General features: G+C 38.7%; 1 protein-coding gene across 1 annotated transcript; it reads right to left on the bottom strand.

Moving 5' to 3' along the window:
* Positions 1-7897: 7897 nt before the first annotated feature.
* Positions 7898-12459, bottom strand: LOC127777572 (potassium transporter 24). Its single transcript, XM_052304176.1, has 9 exons — positions 11936-12459; positions 11363-11837; positions 11183-11236; positions 10777-11037; positions 10626-10678; positions 9764-9887; positions 9409-9663; positions 8873-9279; positions 7898-8709 (listed from the first exon to the last, which is right to left on the bottom strand). The coding sequence occupies exons 1-9, from the start codon at positions 11972-11974 to the stop codon at positions 8068-8070; spliced, it is 2310 nt and encodes a 769-aa protein (XP_052160136.1). The 5' UTR covers positions 11975-12459; the 3' UTR covers positions 7898-8067.
* Positions 12460-13043: the final 584 nt, after the last annotated feature.

Below are 13043 nucleotides of genomic sequence, written 5' to 3' on the forward strand. Positions count from 1 at the left end.
TAGATGAAATCATCATCTTTCATTGCATAAATAAACTGCAGTTAACCAAACAACCTTTGTATTAGCAGCTTGATTTTCTAGATCCCATGCGAAGGAAAAAAACATGCGCATGCATCTTATTTCTATTTTATTAATTTCATTGCTATAGAGATATACGATAACTTGTTGGATATCAGCTAATCGTTAGGGGCACCGTGCATGGATACCTCGTAAGCAATATGACTTAGGGATTACTAGATAGTGATAGTGTGGATATACCTCGTAAGTTATAATTGATCAAGTATATTGTATACTACATATTAAGTGTTTTAGTAGCTTTCTAAAGAGCTTATCGGAGTGGCTACTCCCTTATCCTATATATCTATAAAGTTCATCCCCACTAAGTATAGGTAACTAATGCTAATTTCTCTTCTCTCATGAAGGCACATCACCTTAATTGTTTTTAGCCCTTGGATGATTCATCAAGGGTGCAAATTGCATCTCTTCTCCCCAAAAGCCACACCATACAACTCAACCATTTATAACTTTTGAATAATTGATCAAGGTACAAAATATACAAGCACATGAAAGAAAATCATATAGTAAGTAAGATATTTTTTCTACTACTTATATCTACTATTTTATCACACAATTCTCCCGCAACAATGCGCGAGGTACCCATCTAGTTCACAGTGTTATATTTTATCTTTTTCTGATAATTTCTATTATTTTCTTTAATTTATTATAGTATCATGTACAAGTTTAAGAGTTTTAGTAAGATGTTTAATGGACTTAAACTTTCCTATGTTTATTTTTGCATGGTATCAGTAGGATACGAATTTTTTCATCAGACTTACTATAATGTATTCGTGCAAATTAAAAGACGGTATAGTGATGCAATCAATAGGAATCCGAATCACGCACTTTTTTTTCCTATGATCCAAAGGAGGTTTGAATTTTAATTTTAAATACAAACTATAGTTTTGATAGTTTTGAGCTGAGTTCAAACTTTTTAACGGCGTATTGCTTTTTCGATTTCACAAAGAAAACAAAAAGAAAAAGAGAAAAGAGGAACATGGGACCTGCGTGGGTACATACTTATTTGCACCTAGAAGTGAGGACTTTTAGAGATAAATTAAATTGGTAGTTTTTTAAGATAGATTCAATGGATAAAACAATGGTCTACCAAAATAAATGAAAACCAACGGTTAAATGCTTTTTTCTTAGAATTTATGTGATTTATTATGGCGCTACGTGGCAACTTAGAAGCGTTTATAGGGATGCTATGTGGCGGCTTAGAACCATTTATAGAGATGCTATATGGCGACTTATAGTAGTGTTTATATGAAGTTTATTGGACTTTTACTATATGATTAATAGATAGATAGATGGGTAGATTGTCAGGAATAAAAAGAATTAAGCGGAGCATAAAACCAACATATATATTTTTTAAAGTTAATACATGCAAGGATGCGCGCATGCATGCAACCCTCCATGAAGAGGACATCGACAGATGTAACCATGGAAGTCTATATTTAATTGAAGATATAAATCAAATGCTTTTAATATTTTATTATGCTTTAGCTCTCAACAACTTAGGGAAAAAAAAGAACAAATGGTGTATATACATGCTTGAGCGGTGAGCAGATTGCCGGATTGGACGTTTAACGTTTTATATGTTACCTGTTAATTTTTCTTTTCAATCTGTAAGTTTTTTTTGGTTTTTATATTTTTTATTTCGATCTTTTTTACTCCCTCTATCCCACAATATAAGGGATTTTGAGTTTTTGCTTGTAACGTTTGACCACTCGTCTTATTCAATTTTTTTTGCAAATATAAAAAACGAAAAGTTGTATTTAAAATACTGTGGATAATAAAGTAAGTCACAAATAAAATAAATAATAATTTTAAAAAATTTTGAATAAGATGAGTGGTCAAACGTTGCAAGCAAAAACTCAAAATCCCTTATATTCTGGGACGGAGGGAGTATCACTTTCGGATGGATCTTCTTTTCGGATGTATTTTCTCTCATATAGAAACGGTATATTAGATGTGAGAGATTATATTTTAATGGATCTAATAATCTAATGGCCCAAAATAATGGATCACAGTTTAATTGTTAGACATTTGACTTCTTTTCTTAGAATTCTCTAATTTATTATCGCGTCACATGGCATTGTATGTATGAGCGCTCGTAGAAAGCCACGTAACGACTTGAGTGTTTGTAGGAAATTTAATAGACTTTTAGTATAAAATAGATATATTGTGATATACGATGTTTAATTTAATGGATATTTATTATTTGCTAGCTAGAAATTAAGGAGGCCAAAGTGAGCAAGGAGAGAGGACGTGAAACTATTTGCGACAACATGATAGTATATGTTATTAATTTTTGCTATTTGTAGGAATTTTTGTCAAACGATATATTTCTTATATATCAAAACACATGGCTAATATAGATAAATAGAATATGTTGTAAAAAATTATAATTATTTAGTTATCTAATTATTTTTTACATAATAAGAGGTTGAGGGAGGAACGCACATATTTATAATTATTTAATTATTTAGTTATCTAATTATTTTTTATATAATAAAATTATTATTAAAAAATTAGAAGATGGATGGAACGAAGAAAAAGAGAGGTTGAGGGAGGAACGTACGTATACTTACGTACATGTACGTGCTTTACATTTTACGTGAGGAGGAGTGGAGGCCCATAAGGGGAGCAGGAGAGGATGGGATTTTGGTTTCTTTTGTTTAATATAGATCTAATGGTGCAAAATAATGGACCCGCTATATTAAGTGAAAATCGAGGATAAGATGTTTTGCTTTTTTTTTTCTAGAATTTCTTGGATTTCTCTAATTTATTGGAGCGCCAAGTGGCGGCTTGGGAGCGTTTGTAGAAAGTTTAATAGACTAGATAGATTCCTTTCAACCTTTTCCTTTCTTTCTCTAGCCTCTAGGGCAGGCATTCTAGCATGCATGTGACACCTTCTCTTCTTTAGGAGATGTACAATGGAGTTTGTTCTACTGGTCACCTGCTTCTATCTAGCTTTCCTGATGCCTTCACCATCACACCAACTCACCCGATTCTGAGAAACTCCAAAGAGCAAAGAGCAAAGTGGCATGTTTTGATGCTTCCATGTATATTTAATTCTTCTGTCGGATAGTTTAGTTAAACAGTTGTGTACTAGTGCTTAATAGCTCGGCCCAATGAGGGGGCTTTCTTTAGTTAAAGCACTTGGGATGTCATTAGTTCCTGTCTTTGTAGATCTTGACCAGAAAGAACACTCTATAGTTCTTCTCCTAAGACCAAAAGCTATTTAATGACTTTGTTCTAAATTCTTCTTATGTGTGGTAGGAATCTACTTGGGATCAATTGGTTAAGGGTATTGGTTTCTTTCTTACAGCTAGTTAGGCCTAATTTGATTTAAGATTATCGAGCAGATTATTGCCATGAATCATATACTTTATTATACGGATAAATTAAATATTTTAATAAATAAACTTATAACAAACAACCTAAAACAAATTGAACTTAGCAATGTAGTAGAAGAAATCCTTTTAAGAAAAATATATGTTTCGGGGCATAGAGAAAACAATCTGGTTTTATAATTCGGTGAATAATCTGAAAAATAATAATTTAGTCTTAATACTAAATTGTAGTTTTCTATGTTTCTAATCACATACTTATATGAGTATATGATTGAAAATAGCTTATGACTATTATAGTTCTAGACTACATTGTCTAACAAAATATGTTCGTCTGCATGACAAAGAACATCATAGCCCGTTTCAACTTCAGAATTATTCTAGACTAGGTTCTTATATAGAAACCGAACAAATTTCTATGAATTTTTAAACTTTTTATTAAAATTTCCATGTGAATATTGGATTGAGTAACTGCTCTAGTTGAATAAAACCCCTACCAAAAATCTACTAACACCGCCATACTCTATCTGTCCTAAACTATAAGGGATTTTAGAGGGATGTAACACATCCTAGTATCCAGATTCGTAGTAAGGATGTGTCACATCCTTCCAAAATTTGTTATATTTTGGAATGGAAGCAGTATAATATTAGGAGTTTTACGGTTAAACACAAGTATTACTATTAAGAAAATATATAGAATTAAATGTGTGAAGGTTGTTATTGGTTTAGAAGAAAATATATGCGAAAAAATTATTATAATTTAGAACAAATGTTAAATATTCAAAGCTGTTATATTTTAGGACGGAGAAAGCCGAGAAGAGGAACTCTGTTCACCCTGCTTTGCAAAATACACTCGAGAAGAATCTAATGGTCAATCTCATAGTGTTTCCTATTCTCTTTTTGAGGACCATAGATATGCAATCATAGGAGCACGGTGGAGAGAGAGAGATCAGATCAGAAGAATATGAGATCACACAGAAAAGAACTACTCCCATAGGGGTAAGCTTAGACAGGATAATACCGGACCAGACAAAAGGCCCGGAAAAAAAGGCGCCAAGCATCGCATCGCATCACATCGAGCCAATTCACAGAGCGTCGCAAACCGGAGATTCCTAATCTTAAACATCACCAGTTTTTGCTCTTCTTTTGTTTTTGGGCCCAATGGAAGAAGGAACTAATGTGGATTGGACTTGCAATCAATAAGCCCATCAAATGGAAAGTAAAAGGGGAAATGTATAAATTGGAATATTTCATGCAAAGCCGATGTGGATGCTATTAAGGGCAATAGCAGCACACCACTTATTTTTACCTGTCCTCACATGCCACATAAACTAAGAATTGTATTTGCTACATGCTCCATAGTGCAGGTCACTTAGGAGGAGGCTAATGGGCGATTGATCGCCAGGGCGATCGCCCAGCGATTGGTTTGCCCCGCCTCCCCCTATACTCCTCCCTCTTCTCCCCCTTCCTCCTCCCCTTCTCTTTCTATTTCTACTACAGTACACCACACAATTTTTTTAAAAAAACAAAAGTTAGAAAAAATTTATGTATAGAAATACTATATATAAAAAAAATATGAATTCAAATTCAAATTTGAATCGGGTATGTAAACTTTTGACTTATAAACTTTGGGTCTATAAACTTTAGGTGTATAAACTTTAGATGTATAGAAATACTATATATAGAAAATATTTGAATTCAAATTCAAATTTGAATCGGATATAATTCAAATTCAAATTTGAATCGGATATAATTCAAATTCAAATTTGAATCGGGTATGTAAACTTTTGACTTATAAACTTTGGATCTATAAACTTTAGGTGTATAAACTTTAGATGTATAGAAATACTATATATATATAATATTTGAATTCAAATTCAAATTTGAATCAGATATAATTCAAATTCAAATTTGAAACAGGTATATAAACTTTTGACTTATAAACTTTAGATCCATAAACTTTAGGTCCATAAACTTTAGGTCTATAAACTTTAGATGTATAGAAATACTATATATAAAAAAATATTTGAATTCAAATTCAAATTTGAATCGGATATATAAACTTTTGACTTATAAACTTTTGGTCTGTAAACTTTAGATGTGTAAACTTGAGGTATATAAACTTTAGGTGTATAAATTTAGTAAAACAGGAAAGTAATACGGTGCCAAAAAAGGAAACCAGGTCGAGGGGTGGAGGGAGGGAGGGGGAGGGGATCGATCGCTGATCCATCCCCAGGGCAATCGATCGCCAAACAGGATTTCCGGGTCACTTGTGGGATTCACTATCTCTCCTTCACTTTTCTTCCCCCTCCCCTCCTCTCTCAGCGCCTTTTCCCTGGTGGAGAAGAAGCGAGGCGGCAGCGCGGCTGAAGCAGCGATGGCGCCAGTGGTGCAGCCCAAGTGGGGGGTGGCGTGGCAAGAGCTCGCCGGCGTGTGAGCGGGGGATGGCGTAGCGGGAGCTCAGCAGGGCACGAACTGGGGACGACGTGGCCCTCTTCGTCGAGCTGCCGCTGCTGTGGTCCTCGGCGGCGCGAAGCAGCGAAGACAACGAGGTTAGCTCATCAAATCTGTCGCTTCCTCTTCCTGACTTCCTCCGCCGCCGCCATCTTCCCTTCTTCTCCCTATGCCACCACCATCAACTTCCTTCTCCTCCCTAGGTCGCCGCCGCTGCCCCGTCGAGCTCGCCAGATCCGGCCTTGGGTTCGCTGGATCTGGCGAGCAACACCACTTTGGGGGCAACGCACCTGCTCAGGGTGATGGCCTCGCTGGCGGCCGCCGCTTCGCACGGGATGTGGGGCCGTTGCATGGGGCTACTTCCTCTCTAAATGCGCTGCTCCACCAGCGCCTCGCCCCACACCTGCAACTTCTGACAAAGACGCGTGACTTATTTTGGCTCCGCGGTCTTGAGTTGGGAATACCACGCATGCATCTGGTGAGGAATCTTCTACGTGGATGCATGGTTGGGGCAGAACACCACCTCAGTACACTGTGAACGCCCTAAAAACTAGAAAGTTAATAAATGTAGGGAATGTCCATGTAACATTTTTAAGAAAACTCCCTCGTCTCAATCACTTTTAGATAGTCCAGATCATATGCCAAGATTGTGTATAGCTACAGCACCACCTCTACTTTTCTTCCCTCTCCTCTCTCATTCCTCTTGTGAGTAGCAACACTCTGCTAAGCCACATGCCTCTTCCTTAACCCATGTTACGGTCTTCTCTGCCCACCGCGCCACCCCCGTACCTTGTTATCGAGGCTCCGTTAGCTGTCCTCCTCTCTCTTGTTCCTTCTCCAAAGTCGGATGGTAAGGTATTGTTGTGCCTGTCTTCTCTCTCATCGCCGTTGGAGATGCCTCCACCGTCCTTGTCTCCTAACCACTTTACATCTAACGTCTTTGCTGCTGATTCTGCCTATTGATAGTCTGATTGTTAGTGACTGTTATCATGGCCATCCCTTTTTAAGCTAGGGGAAATCCTCTCTTCCCCCTTCCCCAACTCTCTTACCTAATATGTGTAAAAAAAAACTCCCTTACCTAATCTCAACCCTAAACCCTGATATGTAGGTCCTTTGCTGAAGTTAGGGTATCGCTGATGCCTGAGCAGAGGGGAAGCTTGACAAAGCTGGAGAAAAAGGAGCTAGCACAAATCTTGGCACATATCCGATGGACCAGAATCTGTAAGATTTAGCAAATCCGATAATGGTAAATGGAAATACTTACCCCCTCTGATAAAAAATATATATATTTGTTTACTTTCTCCGTTCAAACTGTAGAAACTTTAGCTATCAGTAAACCTTGAAATACTTAGATTAAAATATAAAGATTTATGTGTAGGTTTGTCTTGAAAATTATTTTTTATAACTTTATATATGTATTTTAATAAAAAAATTATGGACAAAATTACATCTCGAAAGGTTAAGCCATAATGTTTACAAATAAAACGGCAATTTTGGTTATGCTCTGTGGCATAAAGGTTAAAAGAGAAGAAGAGAGAATCAACTTTATCCATTAGTAAATTTTGTTAGGTAGTAGTTTTATTCTTAAAAAGACACAATAGCTTTGGGAAAGCAACAATGGGAATGTTTGGTTGAAACAAATGATTTCCCTTAGCCCTTTTGTCTTTAATACTAGCAGAATGTAAATTAATTACCTCCAGTTCAGCCATTGCGAAGACGAGACTAGTTCCAGTGTCTAAATATTCTTGAACCTTATCATGCATTACTTTCAGTTTGGTAAATCTTTTTCATGGCGGCAAGCGGATAATTTTCCGAATCTTCTCAGGATGCCCAACAAACAATTTCAGCACGCAACCTTATTCAGATTCTGATACAGTGTGATGAACACAATGGACTAGAGTCAATAAAGATCCAACTCATGCACAAAATTGCCACTACTACAGCTCTATCACCAATATATACACAGCAATTGCGATAGCAACAGATCGACAGGCCGATAGAAAGATCAGCTCAACACAAGACTGCTCAGAAAACCAATGCACACTTCTTCTGTGCAGTGTTTTCTGCACTTGCTGGCCAATGTATCCTGATTCATCAATCATCTACATCTTTTGTCAGGATATATATATATATATACATGAAGGTATATGAACATGGGCTATTTCTACATTTCTACAACCAAATGTGATGATGGACCATATCATACTAGGCAGATCATTCCAACCTCTACAGTTGAAACATGAGGTAAGTTTACTGCGAACGCAGGGCCCCGGCTGTTCCTTCTCAAGAACTCATAGCCGAAGTTTATCACAATCTGCTTTATCAGACCAGACCCGCTTTTCGCCTTCATATGGGAGCGGCCCGTTATGAAGGACATGCCTGCCTCCCTTGCCTCCATCAGCTCCTGCAGCTCGTCGCGCACCTCCCGGTCTATCTTTGTGTCCTTTGGAAGTGCAAACCTCACCCTCTTTGGCTTCGGTGCCGTCGTGTTTGGATTTATCTCCTTATGAGCAGATGATCCTGTTGAATCTGATCCATCAAACTCACCTTCCTCCTCCTCAAGTGGAAGGCCTTTACTGATGAAAGATAGCCCCTCACATGAATGGCTTGCGCCGTCCATAAAACCGTTTTGGTTAGAGTCCGCACAGCGGATGAACTCTGCAATACTGCTGACTAGATCCTTCTCAAACTCTACATCATCCTTCTGTACATCACGGTAACCATACCGGACAATCACTCTGTATATCCTATACTTTTTTGGGCCAATGCGGCCAACCAAAAATCGCTCCTCAGGCTGAACGTGTGGTACGGATACTGATTTAATGCATAGAAACACCAGAACCTGAAGAAAAAAAAATATTTTTTTGATTATTGTAGGAAATTGGATTCAGGTAGATGCGTGTACTGGTTCATTAAGATTGTTCTGCAACATTTGTTTGGTGGAAATAAAAATAATATACTCCTAGCTTTGACATTATAATAATGAGACAATTACAATAATTTACCTGATGAAACGCAGGCAAGTTGGTCACAAAGTGGGAGAAAATGGCTGGAATCCCTGACATAAGCTCTGTGTGTATCAGACCAATTCCTCGTACACGAACAATTCCCAAGGAAGGGCCAATATTCAAGAGCCAACTTATGGAGACCTTGTTTTGCACATCAAACTCATACTTCTTTTTAGTTCCATAGTGCCACACACACATCATCATCATGAAAATGAAGGAAAGAGTGACAGGTACCCAAGCCCCTTCGTGAAACTTCACAAGTGAAGCCGCGAAGTAGATTACTTCGATTGCACCAAAGAAAAGAAGGAAGCTGAGAGCATAGACAATGCTCTTGTTCCAGCAAAGAAGAATAACCAGTGACATCAAACATGTCGTGACGAGCATAACAGTTATAACTGCAAGCCCTGAACCAAGAAGAAAACAGTCAAACATGTCAAATTGCATACAAACATACAGGGAAAACATAATATGGTAAAAGAAAGTATCCTGTTTTAAGATAACAAAATCGTATACTTGTACAAGTTGACCTTTACCTTGTGCGTTTGTCAAGTGCTTTGTGTCTCTGAAGCCTATAGTTACAGAAAGGCATAGTATCATTAATATCCAATTGATCTCTGGTATGTATATCTGACCATGCACTGTAGAGGATGTATGCACAATCTTCACCCTAGGGAAGCAGTTTAAGGACGAACACTGCTTGATAATTGAGAAAGTCCCAGTGATAATTGCTTGGCTGCCAACTACAGATGCCAGAATTGCAATCCCCAGAACAGGCCATCTGATTTTTTCTAGAAAGAGATTATTGCATAAGTAAATACCAAAGGAGAATTTGGCTATGCCAACTAAACTTTAGTCCATGAGGATTAAGTAGGCAAATAAAAAGAGTACCTGGCACTGATACGTAGAATCCAATATGACTGCCATCCTCAAAATTGTGATGGCGTGAAATGTAAGCAGCTTGACCCATATAGGCCAGTACAAGCGCTGGGTAAACCAATAGTGTGAAAGCCATCTGTTGGCAATAGCAGAAAAAAAGGGGTGGTCAGGATTTTTATTTACTTCTTATAAAGTAGTAGTTGATGGTGATGGTGTGTTCTACACCCACCCTCCACTCTAGAGGATCTTCTGTGAGTCCATACATGCACAAATTTATATGTTGTTTGCAAGATTTTTATAAAAAGAAAGATGGGTACTTTATACTTTATATTGAACAGAACTACACATTATTTAAACATTTTATAGATGTTCATCATATAAATATTCGCCATATATAGTTCAATATTCAAAATATTTTCCTCACTTTAAATTCACCTGCTTTGTCTATCCCGAGTCAAAACAAAAATATTTGTTATTTTCCTTGTATTACCTATCTAATTTATATATAGACTCCAAAGCTCTTTAATGTTTTTTTTGAAGGAATGGAAGAATGGATTAACACAAAATGCTTCCCAAGTTGCTAAACGGTGTGATTTTAGCAAAACAAAAAAAAACTTTCTATATATGAATTTCTTAAAGAACTGTTTTAAATCCATTCTTCAACTTTACCTTTGATGCAATATGTAAGGAAATATGAAATTGGTGTGTTTTTCTATTTCAGTCTAATGATGCGGGTTCGATTCCTGCTACCCGTTAGAACGTAATTCAGTTTTCCACTCTTAGTGGCAAAGAAATGACAGGACAAGTGTCAAAAAAATTATGTGATATGATCATGTTATGGTCTGGTCAATGTTATAAAATGATCATGTCATACCTTTATTGAGTTCTGTGTGAAATGTCCAAGATCCGCATACATAGCTTCAGAGCCTAAGAATATCAAAATTGTCACAAAAGATCCAGCATGTCATCGTTTATGCAAAACGGCAGAACTGAATGATGTAAAACATCCTAATTTGTTTCCTTACCGGTTACGCATAAAAGGATTCCACCAAGCGACATCCAACCTCCTGTTTGAGTCTTTCGGAGAAATTTATACATGTAGTATGGTGAAAGGGCTTGATACACATGGGGGTTCCAATGGATGATGTTGTACACCCCTATGATGCTGATGCAGAGAAGCCATAAGCAAACAATAGGCGCGAAAAGAAACCCAACCCTGTGTGTGCCGTAGTGTTGCAAGGCGAATAAGCACACCAGTATCACGCATGTTATTGGAAGCAATATATCTGCAAAAATCAGCATCAGAAACACTAATCATCAACTAGGTATTCAGAAAAAAAAATGAACAAGTTTTTAGTTTCAATTCAATCAGACTCAACAATCGCCATTGCACAATATCGAAATGGAAGTTGAAGAAGCAATTGAACCTACATTTGTGTTGGTCCTTGTCCATGGACAACTCCAGCCCGGAAACCGCTGAGAACACTGCAAAAGAGAGTAACATAGAACATCAGATTATACCAAAATCAACGCAATTTGCCATTTGCATAGCCAAAATTCACTCAAATTGAAAAAATTGAAATCCCAGACGAGTAGGGGGAAGTGCTCGACCGGAGACAGCAGGGGTGAGCACGCCGTCGCCGATGACCATGCACGTCCCGAGCAGCGCGAGCAGCAGCAGCAGCCTCTGCAGGACACGGTGCCGCTCCAGCGCGGCGCGCACGGCCGACACGGGCGCCGCCGCGGCGCCCGCAGCGTCGAGCTCCTCGCCGGCGGCGCAGGGGGGGAGGAGGCCGGCGCGGACGCGGCGGCAGATGAGGGAGTAGAGCGCGAAGGTGCCGCCCTCGCCGGCGTCGTCGGCGCGGAGCACGAGGAGGACGTACTTGGCGAGCGGGACGAGGGTGAGCGTCCAGAACACGAGCGAGAGGGCGCCGTAGATCTCCTCGTTCCCCGCCGAGTGCTCGATGTCGCCGCCGGCGAACGCGCTCCTGTACACGTACAGCGGCGCCGCCGCCACCTCGCCGTACACCACCCCGAGGCTCTGGTACGCTAGCACCGCCTCCTCCCGCCACCACCACCACCCCCCCTTGCAATCCACCATCAAACACCCATCAAACATCAAACCAAGAATCCAACCAAAAAGAGAAAAGAAGAAAAAAAAATGGCGCCCCGCCGCCGCCTCACCTTCCTCCGCGCCGCCGCGCCGCTGCCCTCCACATCCATTCCCGCCAAACTCGCTCCCTCAACTTGCCAACTTTGTCTCTCCCATGCGACGAATCGAGAGCGCAGAGGAGAAAGATTTGATTTGGTTTTTGCCACGCAAACTACTCCGATATAAATAATTGGCAAGATTTCTCTCGGATGAGAGGACAAGCGGCAGAAGCAAGAGATTAGCCAAGCAAGCTCTCACTTCCTTCTAGTACATTCCTTTCCCTGCAAAGAACTACTCTACTAATCCTCTTGTAGCACTTGGTTTGCTTGCTTGAAATCTTCTTGTCTACTCTGTACTTATCACCATATTTAACAAATCCAAATCAGATAAACACAGCACACCTACTGGGAGAGAGAAAAAAGGAGAGATCTAGAGAAGAGACACAAGAACTCAATTCTGTTGCAATCTCTCACAAATCAATCCAAAGGATCGTTGTATCCAAATCCTTCTTCTTCTTTTTTTTTTTACACAAGAGTGAGACTTTCTACTGCTGGCTACTTATTATAGCAGCAGAGGCGTAAAGATGATTTGGCAAGATAACCGTATCAGGGACAAGTTGATAGGTGGTTGCTCATTTTGGGAAGCAGGCGTTTCCTGCCGTGGGTGGGATCACCGGCTGTGGCTATCACTACCAGAAAAGATAGGCTGCTTTTCTCGGGCGCATTTAACAATTTACTACTTTTAATATGGCGTTTAATAATTTATCACTTATTATATATCTACAATATGTGAACTTCTCGTGTTTTAATAATATATAAATCCAGACAATAAATTATTAAATATTACTCCCTCCGTTCTATTTTAAGCGCAGCCATGAGTTTTTATGTCTAACTTTAAGCGTCAGTCATATTTAATTTTTTTTGAAAAAAAATAAAAATATAAGTCATGCCTAAAGTACTGTTCACATTTTATCATCTAATAGCAATAAAAATACTAATAAAAAATCAAATAAGACGGACAATCAAAATTGGATACGGAAACGCATGGAAAAACTCATGGCTACGCTTAAAATGGAACGGAGGAAGTATATCTAAAAGCAGAAAAATATTTAAATATCTCTCATTTCTCCTATGCTTCCAT

This window comes from Oryza glaberrima, chromosome 6, assembly GCF_000147395.1.
Source record: "Oryza glaberrima chromosome 6, OglaRS2, whole genome shotgun sequence".
Lineage (NCBI taxonomy): Eukaryota > Viridiplantae > Streptophyta > Magnoliopsida > Poales > Poaceae > Oryza > Oryza glaberrima.